Below are 27,894 nucleotides of genomic sequence, written 5' to 3'. Positions count from 1 at the left end.
CAGATCGATAGCTTAAAAACTAGGACTAGTTTGCGTATATACAGACGGACGGACGGACAGACAGACGGACAGGGCTGAATCAACTCATCTCATCATGCTGATCAGTTATATATATATTTTATAGAGTATACGACGTTTCCTTCTGGGTGTTACAAACTTCGTGGCAAACTTAATATACCCTGTTCAGGGTATATTAATTGTTCATATATATCTCATGATAAATTCATGTCAAAACAAAGCTTTTGAAATAAGATTTAGTAAAACGACTTACATACAAACAAGTAATGAGGTGATCAGTTCGGCTGTAACCGAAGATTTTAAGGTTTCGCAATTTGCAAGGATCTAAGCTGGGGAAATATTTTTAGATAGACTTAATAACAATGAAGTAAGGAAGTGCAAAGTACGGGTGTAACCGAACATTTTATACTCTCGCAACTTTCAAAAATCAAAGCCGGGGAAATAACTTTAGGTGTTGGCAAAACTTTATATTAAAAAATGTTTCGAAAAAAATCAATATTCATTATTCGAGGAAATCGTGAATAATTACAATCAAATTTGGTATTTTATTAAGTTATATTATTAGTTATAGACTCAATTAGTTGTAACTATATTTTACTTCCCGTCAGCGGAGATATATCTGACATAAGCTTAACCGAAAAGGTTATATTTCATATATGGAGTTGATGTACAAAATGTCCATCAGGCATATCATTATACTACTTAATACTTTCCTGTATTCTCTCTTAATTTCAATAATATATCTCTGACTTTTACCGGTATTTTCAATATCTGGGGCAAAGTTTTATACCAACTGCTGATTTGCTTGGTGGTTGATTTTTATCCTGGAAAATTAATATTAAGTTGTGTTATATGGGAAGTAATCGTGGTAGAACCATTCTGTATGTAAAATATAATATAATATTTCTGACGCATTTAGTTAATGATTTATTACTTTTTTAGTAGTAGCTTTAAACAAAAAACCGGGGGGTTATCTTCTGATTTCACTTTATTCGCACTGTCGTATGATAGTGCTTGAATGGTTTGGGAGATATAGCGGGGCAACGCCCAATTTTTAAAAATTTTCAGACCAGGTGCCTAGCCTTTATGCGATTCGTTGTACTAAGTAACAGTTTTGTATTTAAATTTTTGGCTTAGTTAATGGCGTCTATCTATTGTATAATACCGAATTTCTTATTGTGGTAGCAAACATGTGTACCAAGTTTCATGACGATATTTTATTTTTACTAAAGTTACAGCTTGAGCGGATGGACAGACAGTCATCTGGATTTCAACACGTCTCGTTATCCTGATCATTTATATTATATATATATATATAACTCTATCTCTATTAGTTTTAGGTGATACAAACAAGCGTTAGGGGAACAAGAAATATAAATATATTCCAAAAGAATTCAACGTTTCATTATCTAAGAAACCAAATGAATTACGATCAAATTTAGTATCTTATTAACTTATATATATTGTCAGGCGTAGATTCATTTAGTTTCATTCGTATCCGTATGTACATACATATATTAAAAACAATATAATTAACTTAAATGTGTTGAATATATGTATGTGATGCTAACTCAACCAAGGAGCTGAATTAAATATAATTTTGTATTTCATAAGAAAGTGTTTATTTCTTCATGAATATCTATTTTGTCCCATTCAAAGTAATCATCCCTTGATATAATACGCGGATGCCAGCGTTTTTTCCAATCCTCAAATCACTTGAAAAGGTAATTTTTCGTGATCTTTTTCAGCTCCTGCTTCAATGCAGTTTTTATCTCCACAATCGTAGAGTAGCGTCTTCCTTTCATGTTCCTCTTCAGTGGGTGCGGCACCAATAATATGTTGTTTTTCGCCAAATACGAGGTTTGTTCAAAAGGCAGTGTCAAGTTGGAAAATCCGCGGGCTACGTGTATTGCATCTTTACTGATACCTAATAGCGTAGATGCGTTATATCTAGGGATGATTTCTTTGAAGGAGACAAAATAGATATTCATGAACAAATAATCACATTCTTAAAAAATACAAAATTCGCGATACTTTTTGAACAAGCCTCGTATACGATAAAAAAATGAACCAAATAATCGGAATTCATTTCTACTTTTAGCGCTTATCCACATTATTTTTAAGAAAACTTGTCCTTTTAATTTAATTAAAATATTACATAGTTTGACACCCTAAGCCGTTCAGAGTCATGTGGATAGTCAGAACTCACTATATGGGGTATATTAAGGCCAGAAAAAAGTTTTTGCTGATTGCACTGATTTTATCTGGCCAAGAGTTGTTATTTCGAAGATTTAACCTTGTTTGGATTGATAAGTAACAAGTTAATATTGTCATCACCTTCAAAGCAACATACTCTTTATCCTCCAGATCCGAGAAGTGAATCCAACCCAGACCCTCAGGGTGTATGCGCTAACAGGCTCCACCGTAACTGCCCCTCGGTTAGATGCAATACATGTAATAAAGCACTCCCAAATTCAACAATTACAACTAAATTTCCCAGTGTGCGAGCTATTTTAGCCGACGATTCATAGTGCACCTTTCAGTGAACAAGGCGAAAAGATGGGTTACCTGACGGTTTCGCAAAATGTCAAAAACTTCGCAAGACTCGCTTTCACAGGAGGAGGTGCAGAGTGCTACCAACAAAGCAAAGGCATCCAAATCCAATGGCCCAGACGATATAAACATGCTGATGTTAAAACACCTAGGCTCGACGGAAGTCAATTTTCTCACCAAGCTCCTGTGTGAAAGATCGGAAGAGGGGTCCTATCGCCCGATACTCTCTTTCCCCAGTAGTGAAAATACTTGAGGCCATGCTACTCTCGATCTTCACACACTATCTCAGCCTAGCTGAATACCACCACGGTTATCGTAAAGTGCACAGCACTTAGCGTCATAAATGCCCAGATATCTCATGGCTTACAACAATAGTCACCCTGTAGGAGGACTGTCCTCGTAGAATTGGACTTGTCAACAGCTTTTGTCATTGTCAACCATACAACGCTACCTGAGCGGTCGACAATCATTCGTACTATTTCGAGGTCAACATTCCAAATTAAGGAGAATTAAACCACCTGCCACACCAAACTACACCAGGGGGGTGTCCTCTTCCCCCTACTGCTTAATCTCTACATTTCGAAGCTGCCACAACCATCAGAGAGAGTTTATAATACCTCATACGAAGATTGTACGAAAATGACGACGGGCAATGAAATTGAAAGAAATTTCTTGCTTTTCACTGCAAGGAACCTAAAACTCTCCACTGTCAAATCCACAGCCACCCTATTTGCAAACTGTACGAAGGAGTACAGACTGGACCTCAACAATTCCGTCGATGATGTTAAAATTCCGACGGTCAACAACCCTTAAATTTTAGGTGTTACGTTCGACAGTCTGCACTCATTCACTCCGCACCACGACAGCGATTGGGACCAAAGTACAGAGCCGAAATAAGACTCTCGATTCGTTGTCCGCAGAAACCATCCCTGCAGTATCATGCTTGAAGTGAAGCAACCTTAACAGCTATTAATATCTTCATAAACTCCCTCCCAGTGAATGGCGTACTTGGAGTGCAAACTATGGTATAGCAGAACAAGAGCTCGAGTTGCCGCGTGAAACCAGAGCTTGCGCAACTTCGTTCTGAATATTTTACCAGGTAAACTCTTTATCTAGAATAGGCCCTGACATACAAAGCCTATGTCAAGTCAGCATAACATATTTTCTGCATTCTTATAAATATATTACTCACACACTGAACGACATATTCGGCATAAGGTTTGTTGGAATAAAACATAATAAAATCGTTATACTTTTATAGTACTATATGGGAATCAGGGTCATTCGTAGACTATATTCACATATTTACGGGATTAAACTATAGCATATCCAATGTTATAAGTTCAGTTAATTTTGTTATGATATAAAGCAAACCGGAATTTGAAAACCTTATATTAGGTATATGGGATCTAGGGGTTGTATTGACATGATTTTGTCTATTTTTGGCATTATCACATATTAGTTATTAACAAAACGAGATACTCTCTGTGTTCCATTAAGGTACCTTACAAGTTGTCACCCGATTTTATCCATTTTATTCACAAAGATACTGAGAAACATGCAATTTTAGTTTCATTAAGATAACTTATATATTGACCGATATCGAAAATCTTTATACAGGGTAGCTCAAAAATCGTGCTACAAAAAAAAACCGTAATAACTGTTTTTTTAATCAATGCATAACATTTTTTTTATTGTATAGCAAATTTTATTTTATTTTGTATAATTAATTATTTTTAAAAATTATGGACCGTAAATGACCTTCATGCAAGAGCCACGCATATACGACACCTAATTACAAAATTATTCATTGCGGCCTGAACGGTTGCCACAATTAAAGATTTAACGGACTGTTTCAATTGAGTCAGATTTCTGGGTTTTGTTTTGTACACCTTTTGCTTGAAATAACCGCATAAAAGAAATAATACACATATTCGGTGTATGGGACTGCAACAGTTGTAGTGCGATTTTGAAAATTTTTTGTCATAAGGTGGCACACCTTAAAGCCACTATTTATGCAAAGTGTTACCCCGATATGCTCATTGGTATTTGATTTGTATACAGAAAAGGAAAATAATCAGATAGAAAATAAATTTGTAATATAGGGAAAGTAGGCGTGGTTATAGTGCTATTTCGATTTTTGCAATATAACATAGGAATGTCAGCAAAATGTTATATACCGAATTTGGTTCAAATTGGTCGAGTAAGTCCTGAGATTAGTAATTTTTATTTTTTTACGATTTAGCATAGAAAAATACATACAATTCCAAATTTACACACCTATACGAGCAATCTCTGATTTAAATTCTATTCCATCCAGATGCAATCGAATATAATACAATGTTCCAATAAAGTCTTCGCACAGCACCGAATAAAAAGTTTATTGATAAAAATCAGCAACACTTTGCAAAATTTTTAAAATTTTTTTTTATAAATATTTTATGATTTTATATTAATTGAAAAATAAATTTCGGTAAATGGTTTCAAAACTATACTTGTATATAAAAATTGGAAGAATTTTGCTTTTTCAACTCCAATAAAGTCTTCGTACATTTCGCTTTTTCTGGCAACTTCTCTTTCTAAATAATAACGGTACTTTGATAAAGTGAACAAAGTGGGCTTAGCGGGATATTTCAGTGGTTCATTCGAAGAGTAAAAGTTGTGAATTTTGAAAAAATTTCGTGATTTAAAAAAAGTGAGCCTGGAAAATATTTGTCAGTTAAAGAACGTGAGCTTACAATTAATTTGCATGTAAAGAAAAATAAGTCATACGCGGAAGTAGCCAAGATAGTGTCCCGTAGTCGTTCTACAATTCAATCGGTTATTGGCCGTTTTAAATACAAGTATGAAGGCCGTGTAGAAAACAAAAGCAAATCTAGTCGGCCTTCAGTTCTCGCGGATGAATATCGGCTAAAAATTAAACGAATGGTTACTGCAGATCCATTTATAAGTGTTCAAAAAATCACTACAGAGCTTCACCAAAAAAGTTAGTCCCGAAACTGTGCGAAAAGCTATCATTAATGCTGGGTTTAAGTCTCGCAAGCCTCGTCGAAAACCACTCGTAAACATGGTAAACCGCCGAAAACGCATTGCCTTCTCTGAGAAGTACCAAAATGCATCTCCTGTGTTTTGGGATAGTATTATATTCTCTGATAAATCAAAGTACAATATTTTCGGATCTGACGGCAGAATTAAAGTATGGAGGAAACCGGGAGAAGCATACAACCCCAAAAATACTATTAAAACAGTAAAGCACGGAGGTGGTGGTGTGATGGTATGGGGTTGTATGGCTGCTAGTGACGTTGGCAACCTCGAAATAATAGAATAATTCATGGACCACCGTGCGTATATAGAAAGTTTGAAACGAAATCTGAACCTGGTGTAGAATATTGGGCGTGTCTGAAGCATTTTATTTCCAGCAAGACAACGACCCCAAACACATGGTTCATAATGCAAGGATGTACTTGGGGTACAATGACCAAATCCAAATTGAGCATATTTGGAACTTGCTATAGAAACAGATCAGAACTCATCATATTAATTTAAAAACTCGTCTTAAAGTGGTTCTTCAAGAGGAGTGGATGAAAATTGATGTAAAATATACCCAATCGCTTGTGGCATCGATGCCAGACCACCTTAATGCCGTCATTAAAAACAAGGGCCACCACTCCACTAAATACTAAAATCCAACACCATTTGATATATTTATTTATTTATTTTACTTGAAAAGAAATGTACAAAGACTTTATTGGAGTCCAAATGCGAAATTCTTCCAGTTTGTATTAGATAGTTTTGAAACCATTTACTGAAATATATTTATTTTTCAATTAATATAAACTGAAATGTGTCATAAACAAATGGTTATTAAAAAAATGTTAAATATTTTGCAAAGTGTTGCTGATTTTTATCAATAAACTTTTTATGGTGCTGGTGCTGTGCGAAGACTTTATTGGAACACTGTAATTGTAGTATACTATAATTTTCATGCAGTACAATTCTATCAACCAACCCATTATCTCCGCCAGGTGTATCCCGTTGTCACTTCTCAACCAGTATACATCCCGGAGTAGGAATGAAAATAAGTCGGCTTATTTTATTCTCATTAAGTCAAGTTAATCTCATTCTCATAGCGAATTTAACATTATTCCTTTGTGCATCTCGAAAACGGCCAAAGCCATTCACGAAAGAAACAGCGCTTGGTAGTGTTATAAATCCACCAAAAACTACGTACATCGAATTGTGTAGTGGTGCGAATGTGATTTTGCACAAACACTCCTATTCAAAATTAGCACGCTATACCCCGCAAGCATGCATCTTTACGTTAGATACTGTCGCCCATTTACTTTACGTATATCTTGAAGGCACGTCAGTTGAAGCATGTCCCGTTTTATTCTAATCGAATAATTTGGGTTGTGTATATACAGTCAATCCAGGGCAGACTAGTGCTTTTATCTGCGACTGTTGTTGGTTAATGTCACCAGACCATTAATATTTTAAGATGTGCGTAAAGTAAATGGGCAACAGAATCCATGTTTATTAACACAACACTATTTACAAATATAAATCCCTTTTTAATTCCACTTAATACACAGTGGCACAGGCTATTTCGTGAAGCTGAAAGAAAACTACTGATGATACAATATCAAAAACGTTGAAATGCAGAATTTTTATAAAGGTATTTTTTTAGACTTAGACGAGAAATCCATTTTAATTTCTTTGAGTTTTGGTGTTATTAGTTTAGTAAAAGATAACTATAACTGGACAAGTACGGTCAGTAACAAGTTTTTGGGTAGTTTCGCGGGGGGATCTTAGGCCATTTTCGACCACCGCAGTTTTTTTAGTTCATTCAGAATGCTAACCTTTTCCGTATCGCTAAGTCCAAAATTGCCAAAAAATTTTCAATGACGTTAAAGTCACGATATTGTGGAGATCATTGGGTGTCATTGGGTGTGGGCAGTTCCAAATCAGCCATGATTGCATATTTGCCGATTCGTGCTTTGGGTCATTGTCCTGGTAATATCGGAAACGATCACGAACATCTAAAGGTGCGGCACTTTGCTACACAGTTTGTTTAACATGTTTAAATACACATTTTTGTCCATTGTGCCATCCACAAAAAATAGTTTGTCAACTCCAGAAGCAGCCATGCAAGTCCAAACCACGACACTTCCACCATCGTGCTTTACAATTGCCTAAAAATTTTTTTAATTGAAGCTCTTAATTGGCTTTGCGTTTCATGGCATCCGAACGAAAAATATTGAATTTGAGCTCATCGGCGAAAATGACCTCTTCCCAGAATGAAATTGGCTTTGTCATATGGTCCTGAGCAGTTTTAAGCCGAATTTGTGTCTTTTTTTTCGATATAAATGTCTTTTTGCGGGCTACTCGACCATTGAAACCATTTTCTCGCAGCACACGACTCACGGTTTTGGTACGGCATACTTTACCCATTTCATTCTTAATCTCCACCGCCAGCTTCTGAACTAATAATTTCGAGTTCTCCTTAATTTTCGGAACCATTTTTATGAAAACCCCTCGATTCTCGCGCACACAACGTTGTATAGAAATGTTCTGGTACTCAGCCCTACCGTCTCAACTATTTTTAGCTGCCTTTCTTCTTTTTTAAATAGATTTAAAACTATTTCTCTTTTTTCTACGCCTGCTCGTGGACTCATCTTTGGAAAATAAATTTTTTTTGTTTTTTGAATCAGGAAAACTAAGACACAAATAAAAGGCACAAATAATACCAATTAAGCTAGATGCATGTGTTCACGCAGAATTACTAATAAAAATAACCACACGAAATAAGCTGTTCTCAGAAATTCTTTTTCAGTGTATTTATAAAAGGCAGTTAAAATTTCAGATATAAATAATATCGAATTTGATTCTACAAATATGTAGTAAAAATTCATCGTTTAAATTTTCTTGATTCCATCGTTAGTGTTTTTCTATAAAATTAAAAAGTTTTATTTAGCGGCTGCTCGAAATAAGTTGTGGGCCACTGTATGTTGAATAGTGTACTGTCGACTTATATATTATATAAATATGTTCTTATTTTCAGGATATCCACTATGGCACACGTTGGCATATTATCACATTATCATTACCATTAATATGAATTGCGCCTTGTGGTACATAAATTCAAGAGCAATAAAGACGGCATCAATAGCTTTAGCACACTGTTTTCAAAAGGTATATTTAATAACTTCTTATATACTTATATACATATATAGGTATGCTCAACGCAGTAATCTATTGATACAATTTTTCTACTTAGGTATACTCGTATATACTATATCGTATTTTCATACTACTTTCTGGACTTCTTATATAATATAAGATGTATTACTGCTTTTTATTTTCCTCACTTTATGACATTTTTAGCATTTTTGTATGAATTCTTAATTTATTATTTGCATATTTGTTTAGCCTATCAGTCGACAAGAAATTCTAATCAAGAGAAATCTGAAGTTTGCATTGTTATTGCATCGAAAGAACTATTTCATGAGTTTGTTCGTAAGAAGAACTTTAATTTTTCACAAAGCGTTTGCCATTTCATTCAAAATTTTTAAAGTTAATGAAGCTTATTATTTTAATGATTTGTTTGCCATGAAAAAGACTGTCTTAGTTGGCGAATGTTTTATTTAATTGTAAAACTTATTCTGCAGTATTTAAAAATCGCGCTCGTAAAAACCTCAGAGCTACATACAAGTATATAAATAGAGAGAGAATAGAAAATACTACAAGCTACGGTATAGCTTATAACCTGGAACGATACCAGACGCGATTTGAAACTGATGTTATTTTTATCTCTCAGTATTGCAATAATAATAAGTATTCATATATATTTTATATATAATATATTATAATATATATCAATGGTGACGAGACTAATTGATTTCTAGAGCACCTTCCTTCCGTTAGGCAGTGTTAACGATAGCTTGAGTAAAAAATTGAGATATCGTTTCGGCACTCGTATTTACGGCACTTGAGAACGTTAAAAATGAAGATGACCAACAAACCACAAATGAAATATTAATATACAATTAATTCAAAGAAATAACACTAAAAGTTAGTTTGCAAGTGTTACACGCAAGAGATTCACTTATTTAAATGTGCATAATTAAATAGCACAATTTCAAATATTTGAATAAAATATCCGAAAAAATCACTGAGCCGAAAATAAACAGTTGTACGATAAATTTGATGACTCAATGCTATGATTGAGCTCCTTTAATAGTATGTTGATCTTTAGCAGGCTGGCAGTAGAGATTATAGAGAGGCATTAGCTGGTGGGTTAGGTTGACCACAGTGTTTGAGTACGTATTTTCGTCTGGTATTTTCTACTTCTTTTTATACCAAGATCTTGTATAAATATATAATATCTTGTATAAATATATTAATATGTACCATGTTGAAACCGTTATTGCTCTAAGAATTTTTTACTGAAATCTTTGTAGTATGCCAGTGTTAATTGAACAAACCCATACAATCGGCTATTTATAAAATAATACAGGTCAACAAAAAAAAAATTTTTTTCTGCATGGGTTTTATTAGGTAAAAGGTAATTCTGATTATGTAAGCACAAAACAAACAAATATGCATACATAACCCTTTGTGATCAAGCACGCTCTGCCGGTGTAATTTTTTATGTCTAGGGATCGGGGAAATTGAATCCTATTGCTGCGAATGATCGGGATCTGGTGGTACGTTCCGCAGAGACTGCCCATGATGGGTAAACATTTCGTGTTTTTTGAATATGCTGGTTTTCTGGGTTAAAGCTTCAAACTCCTCCTGTGGTTTTGTTGTACCGATGATTCTACCGGCCCACAAACCACACCAAACCGTTGTTTTTTCTGGATGAAATGGCAGCTCTTTAATCTCTTCAGGTTGCTCTTCGCCCCAAATTCAGCAATTTTCCTTCTTTACATACCCATTGAGCCAGAAATGACCCTTATCGCTGAACAAAACTTGGCTCAAAAACGTCGGATCTTCTTGGAACTTTGCAAGAGCCCATAGAGCAAAGCGATGTCGCTTCAGTTCCTGCACAAGCTGTATTTTGTACGCTTTTAATTAAAGATTTCGTCGTAAAATGCGCCCAGTCGTTACATACGTCAATCCGAGTTGCTGCGAACGGTGCCGAAACGACTCTCCACCGGTCTTCGTGTACACTCTCAGTTACGGCCCCAAAATTTTCTTCACTGCGTGCTGGACGTATCCATTACTGAATGCTGGGTCTCAAGATAGGTGTTGGTGTTGCGAAAGTACGCTAAGCATGCCGATTATGTTGATTTACATGATTCAGCATTGAAAATTACATTGTATTCTCAATTTTCACTCTTATATGATCATTATTTTGATAGTAAATTCAACATTATTTCTTAGTGCTAAAAATATCGATATCACAGACAATCGTTGGATGGTACCATATTCACCTCTGCTAAGAAAAGCATTCGATACATACATATATTAATATTGAGTTCTGCTGTTCAAGGAAGAGCATCAAATATAATATATGTGGGATCGGGCTACAGTTGCAGCACTGATACCGAAATCCATTAGTGTTCTAACACCACAAACCGCTCTACACATTGGACATTCACAGAAGTGGGGCTGGTGGCGACTCGGACAGGACTCGCATCAACGCTGAACGCAAGCAGACGTGGTGTGCGCGTGTTCGCAAAAGAAATTTAGAGACGCATAAGGCAAAAGCTGCTAAATTGGGCTATTCTTTTGGCATTCACGGGAATCATTCAGGGTACAGCAACCTGGAATGATAAACGCAGCGAGTTGGTGAACGAAAAAACCAAGAAGAAAAACCACAGCCACTTAAATGGGAGTAAGCACAACGGTAGAAATGGGAAATATAACGGACACTAAAGCAAAAGCGCTAACATCAGCGCCAACGACAGCAGTAATATCAGCGCCAACGACGGCGTTCACATCAGCACTAACGACGAGGAAACAACAGTTACAGTCGGCAACGAGCAACAACAAACCGTAGGAAACCGTAAGCTGGAAATACCAAGAAGCAGAAGAGGCGGGTGCGTTTTAAAATATTATATATAGGTACAGTCGAGATTTCTTTTTTTTTACAACACTAACCATAAAAAATGAACAGCGAACGTTATCTTTGTGAATGTAAATTCAGTCAAGTCAGTTTAATTAAATAATTAAAATTAAAGTTTTTGTAAATTCCAAAGAAATCTCAGCACATATGTTTTTTTAATAAGTTTCAAGTTTTCGCCATAATCATTTATGTGTTATGTAATAAGTCAGCTCCGATCGCTGACAATTACAAATGAAATTCAATTTGAGTAAATTAAAGTAAATGCCAAAAATTATTTTGGGCAAAAATATATATTTCTAAATATAATTTACAAGTATTTGTAATAGTAATATTATATATTTCTTGATTTTCTTTATATATGCGAACATCCACAACAACTGTATTTAGTATTCATATTTTTATTCTCACTCGATGGAATATTTAAATTATATATTTTAATAACATTGTAAGGCCACGGTTGACATTCGGTATTAACACGTACGAAATTTTTGCCATATCGATTTCCCATTTAAAAGAAAAGTTGAGGAATTACAATTACAAACAACGGGTCGCAAGGCTACGTTACAGGATAGGTTGTGTGAACATTTTGAACTAATGTTAGATAGCGAAGATGAAGGGGACAGTTCGGACGTCGGAGAAGCGGCTTCCACGGTGTGTAGTGTAGTGTGCCATAACCTTGTTGAACGCACACCATTCACCTACCGACATTCAAGATTCTTTAAGCCTGTTTAGTGGTGTAGGTCAGCAGTCGGTAGAAGAGTGGGTTAAACAATTTGAAGAAAATGCATTGGCGGAACAATGGTCGGATATCCAAATGTATATCTATGCCAAGCAACTCCTCAAAGGTGCGGCAAGGGTGTATATGCGGAGCCAGCGTGACATTATTATTATTGTTAATTAGGAATAATATACAAATATTAAACCTAATTACATAGAGGAGGACAAGCAACGGTGGCCATCGGTTCTGAATGTTGATACATAAAGAAAAAGCTAAAGTAAAACTTTTGCAAGCTAAAGTAAAAATTTTGCAAGTTACATTTTACTAGAAAATTATATATCTTTGAAATATTATCATGAGATGGTGTGATAAAGTGATTATTGCTAATACTCTCTAAAGCCAAACAATTGTTGAAAATGTGATCGATGAACAAGTTGTTCTCGCAGAAAGGGCAATTTGGTGGCTGCCTGCCGATGAGAATGTATTGATGTGTTAATTGAGTATAACCTATCCTTAGGCGTGTGAAGATGGTTGATTGTAGGCGACTGATGCTGGTGGGGTAAATGACTTTATTCCGAGCAGGATTGAAATTTGTGTATGGGTGTTCAAAGCATCTCCACTCCATAAGACTTTTATTGCGACTATGTTCTTGAAGCATATTCTTAACATCATTTTGGTTCTGGGGCTCATATTGAAAGGTTGGCGCTGATTCGAAATATTTCACTGCATTATCGGCTTGCTCATTGTCGGGAAGTACCCAGAGCAAAGCAACTTCTTGCTTATGTTTAATGCATAGAACTGGGATTTTTCCAATCACGTTTGAGCTGTTACGTATGTTTGTTACTGCGTTCAAGCAGGAAAGGCTATCCGGGCAAATGACGAATTCACCGTTTGATGAATTGCGTACTCTAATGCTTTGTAGATAGCAAAAGCTTCGGCCGTAAATACAGACGAGTGAGGCGTAAGAATACCCCCTGTTATAATATTTCCATTGGATGAGGTGGCTGCAAAGGCAGTATTTGTTGCTTTGGAGCCGTCTGTGTGTAAAGTTTCTTTGTTTATAAGTGTCAACTAGTTCCAAAAATCGTTGTTAAAATGTTGTGTTACTTGTGTTTGATTTTTTTAAGGTGTGAAGTGATGTATCATGGATTGGCTAATAAGCCAATCAGGTTGCGTTTTGATTTTATTAAAATTCGGTGGTATATTGATTTTCAAAAGTTGAAGAGAAAGAAATTTCTTTTGTGTCTGGAGTCAGTTATTAAAGTCTTTTGAAGTTCATAGTTAGGGGAATTTAAAACTTTTGGAATGAGTTGAGTCGTTGTATCGTATACTCTTTGTCGCAATGTCGGAAACCCAGCCTCTCCTAGGATGCATTTTATAGGAGATGTAGGGAAAGCGTTAATACTGCGACGAGTTGAGGCGTGATAGATGGGTTCAAGTTGCTTGATGTTTGTGTTGGCACACTAGCCAAAGATAGGTAAGCCATAGTCGATCTTGGAGAGTATTATGACTTTTTTAATATTGATGAGAGTATTGGAATGTATGAAAGATTTTTGCTTGATATATACTTAATAATATTGAGTTTCCTAGAAAGATTTTTTCTGAGGTTAATACATTGATGTTTAAAAGTAAACTTATTATCAAACCATATATCTAAAATTTTTAATTGGATACCGACTGAATAATAGTATTGTCAAAGACTAGATGTAGAAAATTACATTTAACTTTTTTGCAAATATGAAGAAGTTTGCATTTGGGTATAGAGATGGATGCTGCTGATTTAAGGCCCAATTTTTTAAATGCTGATAGCACTTTATGGAAGGTCTCATTAACCGCTTGTGGATCTTTTAAGTTAGTATAAGCAATGACATCATCTGCATACAGTGTGAGTTTGACGCTCTTGATATTTAAAGCAATACTAAAAAGTACTACTGATAAGGGCGAGCATTGAGGTATACCGTTTTTGAGTTGGTGTGTATCTGAGAGGACGTTATTGACGCAAACCCTAAATTGTCGGTGAACCATGAAAGCTTTTACTATTTGAAAAGCTTTTGGACCAATTTACCAAATTTTTGGAATTACACGTTTTATGAGTATTCCAACACCTTGTTTGTTGGTTTGTATATTTTGCAAATTAGCAAAATACCCAAGGTATTGTTTGGGATAAACAAAATTGTTGTTGGATGATACAGCTATATGAGTCTTTTGAACGCAGATATTAATATAGCCGTTCATGTTCCATTGAACAACTTTAAACATCATTAAAAAAAATATAGTGAAAAGCAGATGTGAATATATATGTATGTATAAAGGTGTATTTAATTTTAATTTATAGAGCAGTTTGGTTTTGTGTAAGTCACATGTCGTCGTCTGACGTGAATGCATTTGAGAAGTGGAGATTACTCGTGAGAGCGAAGGGAGAGGGTCGTAAAGAGTTTGGGGTTCAGCAGAATGGGAGGGGATATGCCGATGAGAGTATGTTGATCTGTGGTGAAATCATTGTTGGTTTGGTTAAGATATGAAGAATTATATAAAATATTAAGAGATGAGGAATAAGACGAGAAGTCATCCTGGTTATTTGTTTCTACAAATGAGGTGGGTTCTGTTGCTGAAGAGTGAGGTAGGGGAACAATTGGAAGAGTTGTTTTCGTTATGAGTAAGATTTACAATTCTGTTTTTGTTTTTGTTTTTGTTGGAGGAGGTGTTTTCTTTATGATAAGGATTTTCAATTTGGTTTTTGTCTTTGTTATTTTTTGTTTCATCTAAATTTTTTACTTCGTTGTTTTTGTTGGTTGTTGGTAGAGAATCATTTTTGTTAGCATTTTGGTTGGATACTATGGCAGCGTAAGAGCTGCTAGTAGAGCTTTGAATTGTTTGTTGTTCTTTGTGCATTTTGATACCTTCGAGCATAGAACATTTATTTATTGTTTTTATTTTGAGGATTTCTTTTGCTTGGAGGAACTTACTGCATTCTCTGGGGGAGGATGGGTGTTGTTGGGAACAGTTGGCGCAAAAAATACGTTCGCATTCTTGTGGGGTATGGGGAGAAAGGGAAAAATTTACACAAAGTGGAGAACTGTTATAATGTTTTGTTGTATGCCCTAGAAGCTGTATTGCTAGCATTGTCGAACTAAAACTGTACACCAGGCAATATCAATTTTACTGGGAAGGTCCTAAAGATAAAAAGTTAGCAACAACACTCCCGTAGGACGTTCTTTTCCGTATATTTTTTTTTGGAATTTATATGCTGCTACGACACCTTGGGAGTTCAGCTCTTTAATAATTTCCTATTCCGGAACATTACTAAGGAACGGCGCATAAATTATGCCTTTCACGTGTAAATAATTGTTTCGTTTACGCACTCACCTTTTGCACTTATTTAATTAAAAAATAAGAACGGATACGGCTTGTGGAAAAAACACGGGCGGAAACTTGCGGACGTCTCGTCGGTTTAATTCGCTAACGAAAAAGGGAAGATTTGGTCTTCTGTTAGCCCCTTTTGAGTGTTGAGTTGTGGTGTGATGTGATGTGTATGTGTGGGTGGTCTGAGTGGTGTGATGTGATGTGTATGTGTGGGTGGTCTGAGTGGTGTGATGTCTGTTGTGGATCGTGTTGATGTGGTGTGTTGGCGCGCAGTGGCGTGTATGGAGGGGGAGGCGTAACTCATCTAGCCATCCCGGCCCCCCTAAGCGAATTCTAGCCTAGCAATCTCTGTAGTTGCTGCAGCGTAGCATCAACACTAGTGGAGCGGCGGTATGTTGGCGTGGGCTGCCGACGCCGCGTTGATGCCTCCTGTCGCCTTGGTCTGGAGGGTGGGGTCGATCCGGATGGCTGATCTGCTGCGATCTTTCGGCTTGGGGCGAGTTGTCGCGCGATGGTCCGCTTTGGGCTGCGGTGCAGCATGGTATGGTGCTGTCTATTGCACAGTTGGCAAAGCGTAACCGACGTACACTCCGGTGTCGTGTGGACCGTTGCCAAACAGTTGAGGCAGTGCCCGTGCGCTTGGGCAACCTGCTGACGTTGTGGTGGCTGCATGCTTCGAAAAATGCTGCAGTGTTGCAGCCGATGTGTGCGTCGACACAGTGGGCATCGGTTGCGTTGCGACACCGTTGCCGGTGCTGAGGAAGGTGGTAGTGGTCGCGCGCCATTACGGGGAACGGTTACAGGAACGATTGCCGCTGCGGTTCGTGGTGTTGGAGTTGCCCCAGGGCGCGGCACATTGATGGCAGACCTCACAGCTGGCGTTGGTGTTGCTGCCATATCTACTTCCATATTGATCTGTATGAAGAAGTTGGAATGATTATACATTTGTGGCATGTAAATTTATGCCGAATGTGCCACGGTATGTGGCAGGAATGAATCGTCAATTTGATCGATCATTGTGGTTAGAATGGTTGGTTTGCAGAAAACATAATTTCACGAGCGGTCTTGTCAGCGTTCCGCTTTGAGTACGGAGATCGACTACTCGTATATGACCGTCGGAACCGTAATATAGTTTTTCTATGCGGCCACGCCGCCATTCTGTGGGGGGTAGACAATCATCGTGTATGGTAACACAGTCTCCAAGCTTTGGTGCCTTTTCTGGAGTTTTCCATCGGTACCTTTTATGAAGGTCCTTGATGTACTCTTCCTTCCATCGGCTCAGGTATGGCCAGAACGGGTGCTCCTTTGAGAAAATGCCCTGGAGTTAGGGCTGTGAAGTCGGAGGGATCTTGCGAGAGTGTTGTGAGTGGCCGCGAATTGAGAACGGCTTCAATTCGGATTAATAAGGTAGTGAATTTTTCAGAATTGAATTTATAATTTCCAGCTACTTTTTTGAAGTGGGATTTAAAGCTTTTTGCAGCTGATTCCCATAAACCACCCATATGAGGAGCGCTTGGGGGAATAAACTGCCAATTAATGCCTTGGGGAGCATACTTCTGAACAATTTCAGGTGATACTTGTTTAATAAAATCCACAAACTGTTTTTCAGTGGCTCTTTGGGCTCCCATGAAGGTTTTGCCGTTATCGCTCATTAGTTTTGAGGGGAAGCCGCGTCGTCCGACAAAGCGAGCAAATGCCGCGAGAAAAGCTTCCTTAGTCAGATTTGTACATAGCTCGAGGTGCACTGCTTTTGTCGTAAAACAGACAAAGACAGCCACATAGCCTTTCATTATGGTGGGCGACCTTAGCATGGACGCCTTTATTTGAAAAGGCCCAGCAAAATCGACACCTGTGATTGTTACAGCGTTCCGGTGGAAGTGCTGCCATAATCTGCGTTCGCAACTTCTGCTTATGCAGAGTGCAGATCTTGCACATGAAAATGCATTTTTTTATTAGGGCTTAAGTCGGGGAATATAGAACTCTTGGCGGACTATATGTTGCATTAGGCGATGTTCTGCGTGGAGCATAAGTAAGTGGATATAATTAAGGAGTAAAGTGGCAAGTCGAGATTTCTCTGGTATGATTAGAGGATGGCGTTCATTATACGTGAGGCTTGAATTGGCAAGCCGACAATTCGCGCGAAGCAGACCTTTCGTGTCTAGGAATGGGTTAAGAACTAAGAGTGAACTCCTTTTGTCAATGGGTTTTGATTCCCTTAATAGTGTTAAGATTAGATGTTAGAGATGTATCTGGTAGAGATTAGTGCGACCTTTGCCTTTGGCAATTCTAGGTGCATCAATGTATCGCATTGGGATATTCTGAGGGAACTCTCTTAATTTAAATTTTAAGTCACTTTATGAACTTTAACATATAGGCGATTACTCTGAGGGCTCGGGAGAACGATGAAAATCGCTCAAGCATGTCAGTATCCTCCACTTCTGTGTGAAAGGAGTCGATTTTTCGACTTTCTGGGGCTATTATATTGCGCATGGGCGATTGTGGCCAAGAATCAGGAGATTCTGTTAACCATCGGGGACTATTCCACCAGAGGGTGGTGGTGGTAAGGTGCAGGGGTTTGCACCCTCTTGTACCTAGATCGGCAGGATTGTCAGCACTGGCTACATGTCGCCAAGTGGCTGATCCCACTAGGTCAAGTATTTGAGACGTTTGATTAGCAATGTACGTCTTCCATGCATGTGGTGGTTTTTCCAACCAGGCTAGAACAATTTCAGAATCGGACCAGAGATACAATCTATGTTTCTTCATGTTTAAATGGGTCTGCACCATGGGAGCTAATTTTGCGAGTCGTAGCGCGCCACAGAGCTCAAGTCGAGGTAGACTTAGCGTTTTAAAAGGAGCCACCTTTGCTTTTGCTAATAATAAGTGGCTTGTGGTCGCAGTATCGCTTTGTGTGCGCACTTAGCTAGTGGCACAGTATGCCTTCTCCGAGGCATCACAGAAGCCGTGTATTTCGACTTTGTGTTCAGGGAAATAGTTAACCCATCGTGGGATTTGTATCTGGGAAATGTCTTCCAGATTGTTTGCGAACTGGGACCATTTTTCTAAGCGAAGAGGTTTCACTTGTTCGTCCCAGTCGGTTCCGTCTAGCCATAATTCTTGTATCAAGATTTTCGCTTGTATCATAATTGGCGAAAGCCATCCTGCGGGGTCGAAAAGTTTTGCCACAGAGGATAAAATTTGGCGTTTTGTTATGGCGGATAATGCTGATATTGACTCTGTAGTGTATGAAAACTGGTCAGATAACGCGTTCCATTGGATCCCCAGAGTTTTTGTTGTACTTTCCTTTTCGAATTTAAGGAAATTGGTGTCCAACAGATTTTCTTTAGGTATATCCTTTAAGATATTAGGGTGGTTCGCCGTTATCTTTTTTAACGGAAACCCTGCGGTTTTGAGGGCTTGTGTCACTTGTGCTAGTGACTCGTATGCTTGTGGAAGACTGTGACTTCCAGACAGGATATCGTCTACATACGTTTGTGTTTTTAACACCTGGGTTGCCAGAGGAAATTCTGACTTGGTGTTTTCTGCCAATTCGTGCAGTGTTCGAATGGCTAAATATGGAGCACAGTTGACGACAAAGGTAACTGTTTTCAATTTATAGTCGCGGAGTGGACTATTGGGAGATTTTCGGAAAATAATTCGCTGAAAATCTTGATCGTCTTTATGTACGACTATTTGTCTATACATTTTTTCGACGTCTCCGTTATATACGTATTTGAATATACGCCAATTTAATATGAGGAGTATTAAATCTGGTTGGAGCGTGGGTCCCGTAAATAGAATATCATTTAGGGAATTCCCCAAGATAATAGATCTTGATGTATTAAAAACAACTCTTACTTTAGTTGTTTTTTGTCTGGCTTTACCACTGCATGATGCGGCAAGTAAAAATAGTGGTATTTGCCGTCGCTGGTTTTTTCGCATGGACTAACTTCCTCCATGTGGTCTAAATGGAGATATTCTTCCAACACACCAGCATATACTGGTTTGAGTTCGCCTTTTTTAAGTAGGGTTTTTTCCATACTTTGAAACTGCTGTATTGCAGAGGTGCGAGAGTGACCTAAGGCGATTGTGTTGGGAAATTGTTGTTTTAATGGTAGTCGTACGACGTACCGACCATTATCTGATCTAGTAGTTGTAGCTTTGTAAAAGTCTTCACAATACTGATCTTCAGGGGTTGTGATTGATATGGGGGGAGCTCTTCTAACCAAAATTTTTTCAATTGTGAATTGAGGTATTCGTTTGAGATTTCCTCAACTTGAATGGGCATAGTGGTAACTGGTTCCGAAACTAGTTCACTTAGGATCCACCCAAAAATAGTATTTTATGCCAATAGGGTATTTGAAATTTTCTTAATACCTTCGAGTATTATATGTGGTATGAGATCGCTGCCTAATAGAAGGTCTATTTGAGAGGGAGTGTTGCAGTTGGGATCTGCTAACTTTAGGTGTGAAACCTTTTGCCCTTTATGTGATAGCTTGGAAGCATATTTGTAAGTTGCGGTAAGACTATAGCTGCTGCTTGTATGTGCTTATCCGCTTGGGCGGAAATTAAGGTAATGGGGCAGATTTTATTTGAGTTTTGGACTACTCTTCCGCCCATTCCCGTGATTTCAAAATTGGCTAGTTTTGTTGGCAGTTGTAGCCTATTATGAGCCCTAGACGCTATGAAAGATCGTTGTGATCCTTGGTCTATTAAGGCCCGAAGTTTAAACAGTTCTCCTCGGTGTTCGATGGAGACGACTGCTGTTGGTAGTAGTACTCTACTTTGAATTTCGCTGTTTAGCGTTTGGGTTTTTAATGCCTTTGAGCAGCATGGTGCTTCTTGGCAATTTTCGGGATTTCGCACTTCGGGATTTGCTGTTGCAACTAAACCCGTGGCTCTTTTCATATTTGCGCTGTTTGGGGTGAGCTGGAAAATGTGTTGTAATGCAGCATTGAATGATGTCGTTTATGACAATAAACGCAATTAAATTTGCTTTCGCACTCTTTAAGCGCATGTGCATGTGATAGGCAATTTGTACAAAGTCTTTTTGTTTTTACAAAATTGTTTCGGTCGATAATATTCAATTTTTTGAATTTTCTGCAAGATTTGAGCTTATTCCCCCCTGTACATAGTTCGCATGACGTTTGTTTGTATTGTTCGGATGTGAACGTTTGATTTGTGAAAAAGCTTCTGTGTAAATTGTTGTTGCTACTGGCTTGGGGTCTGTAGAAGCTTCTATTTAGGTCGTGTTGAACGGTTTTCGTTCTGACCATTTTTTTATCTACCCTTTCTGCTATTTCGTATTGGGTTATTAAAAAGTCTTTCATCTGTTGCCACGTTGGGCATTTTTGGCGAGATGAGAGCGATTGCTCCCACAAAAGTAACGTTTTTTCTGGTAAAGCAGCGGTGCATATATTTACCAGTATTGGATCCCAGCTGTCTGTGGGAATATTTTGTGTCGATAGAATCGACAAGCAATTAGAAACAGTGGATTGCAGCTTTATAAACTCTTCACTTGTTTCCTTTTGAATCTTAGGCAAGTTCATTAGTATCGTTACTTACTTATCGACCAATATTCTTTCATTTTCATATCTAGATTTAAGAGCTTCCCAATCCAAATTGAAATTATCGTCATTTAGTGCGAACTGTTTGACTATGACGCCTGCTTGACCTTTTGTTTTGCATCGGAGGTGATACAATTTTTGCGCATTTGTTAATTTTGGGTGGTTTATGTAAACGGCTGTAAACATGTCCCGGAAGGACGGCCATTGTTCATAACCACCATGAAATATTTCTGTATCACATGTGGGCACCTTGAGATGGATGCCTGAACTTGCCTCATGACTTTGTACTTGTGGCAGCTCTACTTGCTGATTTAGAGTAGGTGCAATTGCTTTTATTAGCTTAAGTTGATCGAAAAACATTGCTTTAGTTTCTTCGAATTGGTCTAAGCAGTTTTCGTATTTCGCGTAAGCTGAAGATTTGAAATTTTCTGGTAGATCTGAGTCGTCAGATTCTACAATTGCGTCATATGCAGCTTGGAGACGTGACCAAAAATTGTCAAGATTGTCTTTTTTGATTTCTAATACCGATTCAGAATTATCTTGAATCGGAGAAGAAGAAAATCGAGTGCAGTATCTTATTAAACTGTCACTCTCAGCAATGAATTTACTGTATGTAATGTCTTTTCCCCTTTTTTGCTTTGTAGCACATTGCTTTGAGCGTGTAGCTTCTGCAGGTGTACATGGACTCCTTTCGTCAGAAATAATTTTTGGAACTTTTAGCAATTGAGTTGTTTTAGAATCTTTCGAGTCTGAGCTCATTTAAGAGATGTGCTGAAATACAATAAAATATTTTCACTGTAAGAAATATATGTATATTTGAAACCTCTTTTAAGAAAATAAGGGTTTTGTTTTTTTTTTTTGAAAAAATTAACAAATTAATAACTTTTTTAAACTCGTATGAGTACCTAACTCTTTTATGATAATAAGAGTTTTTATTTAATGAAATGAATATATTGCGCGTATTTTGTGTTTTATCGCTATTTTTTTCCTTTAATATTATTTAAGTGATTAATATTAAACGCAAATGCTTTTTATTTTTACTTTTATTTGTATGTATTATGTGTCCGTAATTCCTATAGGGTATACCTATAAGCAGATCAGCTGATACATATGTACTTGACGTTATGCGCAATTGAGAGCTCGTTTTAGAGATCAATGCACTTCGTACATATGTACATATGTATTTATGTAATATATTATGTTTAAATATTTTTGCGCAATCCTGCTTGTTTTTGTTGGTCAAAGAACAAGGGGTATTGCGGAATATTTGCCAATGTGGACTTTGAAGCGAAGTACTTATGTATTTGTGTATACCTGAGCGTGTATATGTACGCAGTGCGAAAAGACCGCGAAAAGGAAAGAATATACCGCAGGTATTCGAATAAAATTTATGTATATAAATTTTGAGTGATATATGTATGTATATATTTATAGATGTTAAATATAATATGTATATGTATGTTAAAATTTATTTTGTACGTTTTCGCTTTTGTTTGTGCTTTTTTTTTTTTTTTTCTTTTGATTTGCCTTTGCTTATTTTACGCAATCCTGCTTATACTTGATTAAGTATAAGGGGTATTGCTGGAAATTGGTGCAAGTAAATACTTGAATTATTTAGTTTTAGAGATATTTTTGTGTATTTGAACACAACGGTAAGCATTTAAGCAATCAAGAGTTCGTTGAATATATATTTTTTACCAAACTGTTTTATCTGTTAGCGGTATTTCGGTTTTTACCGGAAAATAAACCGAAATATAGAAACAGTTTGGTAACCGCTCTTTTTTGTTATTGCCTTTATTAAGACGGATTTTGGTAAAAAATAAACCGGAAAGGCATAAATTTCAACAAACATATAGTAAGAGGATATATACCTACATATACTAAATGGAATCGATACGACTCACTTTGGGGTTTCCGCCAAGGGGTTTTGGGGATAATATTTTATCTATGTGCCTGTGCGTGTGCCTTTCGTTGTTTTTTCCCACTCCTTTGCTGCTTAGCTGCGGTGGGTGACTTTGGTGAGCTGGTGTGGTTGTTGTTGTTTGCTGTTTAGGTTTTAGGTTTAATTCGCGCCCGTTTTCTTGTTTTATGTATGTATTTTTGTTGAAATCGCGCCCGTACGTAATTTCTGATTATTTCGCGCACGTTGTTGGTTGTCACTTCACTCACCTTCTTCTGTTCTTTTGTTTTTTTTGTTTGTTTTCTATGTGTACATGTACATGGAGTGATGTTCACTCCACTGCACTGCACTTCTATCTATGTAGAATTTTTTTTTTCTCGTTTTGTTTTTTTGTATGTCTATATGTGTTTTTTCACTGCACAGCACTTATGTCGTTTTGTTTTTGGCTAGTGGCTAATGTTTTTTGTTTCTCACAGCACTTTTTTTTTGTTTGTTTCTCATAAGTCATCAAATATATAATAATTTATTCTTGTTTTTTTTTTTTTTTGTATAGTTTTTTTTTTTCACTCCATAGGGCCGCTCACTATGGCCCGAAGGACCAATAAATAATTGTTTCGTTTACGCACTCACCTTTTGCACTTATTTAATTATAAAATAAGAACGGATACGGCTTGTGGAAAAAAACACGGGCGGAAACTTGCTGACGTCTCATCGGTTCAATTCGCTAACGAAAAAGGGAAGATTTGGTCCTCTGTTAGCCCCTTTTGAGTGTTGAGTTGTGGTGTGATGTGTATGTGTGGGTGGTCTGAGTGGTGTGATGTTTGTTGTGGATCGTGTTGATGTGGTGTGTTGGCGCGCAGTGGCGTGTATGGAGGGGGGAGGCGTAACTCATCTAGCCAACGTGGTTTAGGGATTGATGGAATGTGACAGACACATCACATATGTTTCCAAGAGTCTTAACTCCGAGGAATTTGTCTGCGATTATAGTGCTTTTTACTAGAAGAAGTAATTTTCCATCCATAGAAAGGTTATTGAGTGCACTTGGCTGCTGATCTGCTGGATGGCATGGTGTATACCGAAACAGGAGTAGGATGAAAGGGGTTTTAGTGGGTCGGTAGTACTAATTACAATGAATTTTGGGTAAACGATTTTGGTTTCAGGGAGCAAAGGGAATGCAGATAAGGGTGTACTTATTTCGAGATCATTTTTTTTTCTTTGTTTTGACCGGTATCGAGTATTCCGAAACGATTAGCTTCGCGAATTTGTGGCCTACGGCCCATTTTACAAGTTTACTTTAACAACAACTATGCTTATGAGGTAGGCGAGAAAAAAAGTAACTAAAGAAAATATTCACACTTAGAGGTAAGGTGACAACAAACTAACTAATCAAGAGAACTACGTTTACGAAACAGACGTCTTATTGGCGCGAGAGTTAGTCGAAGACTGCAGCGTGACATTATAATTGGGTGGCATTCAAAAACGCGTTATTAAAAGAATTTAGGGTAAAGGTCTCATCGATTGAAGTAACGGGTTTTTTTTCGCGATACAGAACTTTAAGTTGGCATTACTGTTCAAAATGGCGACCGATTTAACAGCTGTAAAGTGATTTATTCTCAGTTTGGTTTGGCAATTCATCATGAATCATTGTATAAGCCTACAAGTAGCCAAAAAATCAGCTGTTTTCCTATGTGTGTTAAACAGCCGTGATCACCTGATCGAATATGCCTTTTTTTGACACAGAGTTTTAAATAAACGGATGCAGTTTAATAATTTGTTTATGAACATGTATTTGTAATGGTAATAATAATGAAAACTTTCAAGAATATTTTACAAACAAATTAATATATATATATATATTGTTTTTCCTCACCATCTCTGAGGTTGCAATATAGGCGCGTTATCGATCTTTTTTGGGTGTTCGGTTCCCCAGGAGGCCTATATTCACCCATATAATATATAAAGTTCTTAAACAATCTACTTTTCATAACAATTATAACTCGAAAAGATATATACATAAAATCAGGTACATGAATCAGGTTCATGAATATTAATTACATTACCAATATAAGTTGAAATATTCAACTTCATTTGAACAAAAACGAAAATAAATATATAAAAATCAGGTAAAATTCAATTGTATTCATGAACATATGTAAGTGAAAACAATCTACTTGTATTAATTTTAGCAAAAACAAAAATAAATATAAAAAAAAAGTTAAAGCTTAAAGTTATAAGTTTTAAAACATAACATGGCAACACACTATAGCAGATTTCTGTCATTTGGACGTTTTAGTAGTAGAATATTGGTTGACAACCCGTACACAGTGTGACTTTAGTAGCAGAATATTGGTTGGCAACCCGTACCAAGTGTGATTTTAGTAGTAGTGGGATATTTTTGCGTATGTATTAGTAAAAATCTTAGGATTGGTTACTTGTAGATTTATACAATGTCATGAATAGACTCACTCCTTAACAACGCTTGCAAATAGGGCAATTTTATTTCGAAAATAATGGTTCTGTGTGGAATACGTATCGCGCACTAAGTTCATTTTGTCGTATAATGCGATGAAGCGCACTTTTGGTTGAATGGCTACGTCAACAAACAAAACTGCCGCAGTTGGAGTGAAGCTAATCCTCAAGTGTATATCAAAACACCGTTAGATCCAGAAAAACTGACTGTGTAGTGCACTTTGTGGGCTGGTGGAATCATTGGTCCGTACTCTTTCAAAAACGATGATGGCCAGAAAAGGTGATCGGTATAGAGCCGTGATTACTAACCTTTTCAATCTTGAATTAAACAACCATGATGTCCAGAAGCTGTGGTGCCAACAAGACGGCGACGATGTCACACAGCTCGGGCCGCAGTCGATTTATTTAAAGACACGTTTGGTGACCGCCTAATTTCATGTTTTTGACCTGTGTATTGGCCTCCAAGATCTTGTGATTTAACACCGCTAGACAACTTTCTGTGGGGTTATGTAAAGTCATTGCTCTATGCGCATAAGCCATAAACGCTTAACCATTTGAAAGACAACATTCGCCGTGTTATTGTCGATATACGGCCACACGGCCGAGCCAGCCGTGGCGGACATATGCCAGAAATCATATTTAAAATGTAATGCCACAAGATTATCTTTTGAATTGGTTAAATGAGTAACTCAACACATCATCCCACACACATTCCACACCAACCCTACCACCACGATCACACCACACGTGAACTTGATAATTAAAAATTTTAATTTAAATTTCAAATTTAAAAGACGTGTTTTTTAATAAAAAAATAAGATAATAAAATGTCTTTGGTGAGTGCCACCCTGCATATTTATTGATTGATCCTTCGAGCCTTACGGAAAGGCACTATTAGGAAAAGAAATTAAATAAAATATAGAACAAAAGTGCGGAGATCGAATACTTATATATACAATACATATACCTAAACCAAATTTAAAAAAATCAAAAGTGTACAGTGAAACAAGCAAGTGCGGTACAAATGAATATACATATAATATACATAGAAACCAAAGCCTATACATGCTTACCTTTGGGTATCCAAACACACCAATTTATTAAACACAAAAAAAAAGAAATTTCAAGTACTTGACCACTTTTTCCGGCATAACCCCTTATGCTCAATAAATCATAAGCAGGATTGCGCAAAATAAGTAAGCAAGGCGAATTGGAAAAATAATTAAAATTCAAACGAAAAAAACAAATATACATACATACATATCTGCACGGTTACTTACCGAGTACATACAAATCCACATACTATATATATTCTATATATTACATATTACATTTTATATACGTTTACATATACGTAACTAACCAAGTTACGAAGCGAATAATTTTTTACATACAAGTATATACTTGTACTCAAAATTGCGTACCTGCACTTTATTTATTTTCTTTTCCCGCCTATAGCTAAACTAATAAGGATATACATACATACACACGGCTTAAAATTTGCCTATGGCTGTATACACTACATACATAGGGTACAATATTTAAAATAAATGCTAATATTTAAATTATTGCTGATAATAAAAGACCTTAAACCTAATAATAAAAACAATTGCGAACACTAAGCGTTGCGGTACATAAGTAGGAATTATTAAATTTTTAAACAGAAATAAAATTTATTAAAACAAACAACAAGGGTACAAGAACAATCGGTTTAACAAACGAAAAAACAAAGACAAGGTTATACTTGGTGGGAATAGCGCATAACTAGTGGTACACACACAGTTGAACATATATTCAAAGTCCATATCGGCACAGTCTGGCAATACTCCTTGTTCTTGTTAAAACACAAGCAAGCAGGATTGCAAACAAAACATTGAAGCATATTACATATGCACATAAATACGCACACAACGTGCACGCTTATGTACAAAGGTTAATAACCTCATTTTAAAAGCGGTAATATAGACAATTAACATACATATAAACGAGTACGTTACAATAAATTATAAAACACAAAGAGAAAAAAAAAGCGGAACTAAATAAACCCCGAGACTAAGAAAAACGAAATACGCGTTTGTTATTGGCGAAGTCTGGATACAAAAAAAAAATCCTATTTATCTAAAAGGTAATATCTTTATTTATCTATCATCCTCGTACACTGAGAGAAAAAATAAATCAAATAAACCTAAAAAACAAGTAAGAAAGGGCTAAGTTCGGATGTAACCGAACATTTTAT

At 36.8% G+C, this 27,894-nt stretch overlaps 1 protein-coding gene across 2 annotated transcripts in view; it reads left to right on the top strand.

The window, feature by feature from the left end:
* Positions 1 to 27,894, top strand: part of LOC138855683 (gustatory and odorant receptor 22-like) — a 1,003,612-nt gene that overhangs the window by 402,797 nt on the left and 572,921 nt on the right. For both annotated transcript variants that reach the window (XM_070112940.1, XM_070112939.1), the window contains exon 6: positions 8,633 to 8,763. In XM_070112940.1, coding sequence (XP_069969041.1) covers positions 8,633 to 8,763 — 131 coding nt within the window. The remainder of the gene's footprint in view (positions 1 to 8,632; positions 8,764 to 27,894) is intronic.

This window comes from Bactrocera oleae, chromosome 2, assembly GCF_042242935.1.
Source record: "Bactrocera oleae isolate idBacOlea1 chromosome 2, idBacOlea1, whole genome shotgun sequence".
Taxonomy (NCBI): Eukaryota; Metazoa; Arthropoda; class Insecta; order Diptera; family Tephritidae; genus Bactrocera; species Bactrocera oleae.
The sequence above is the reverse complement of the archived record's forward strand: the minus strand, read 5'-3'. Positions and strand labels throughout refer to the sequence as shown.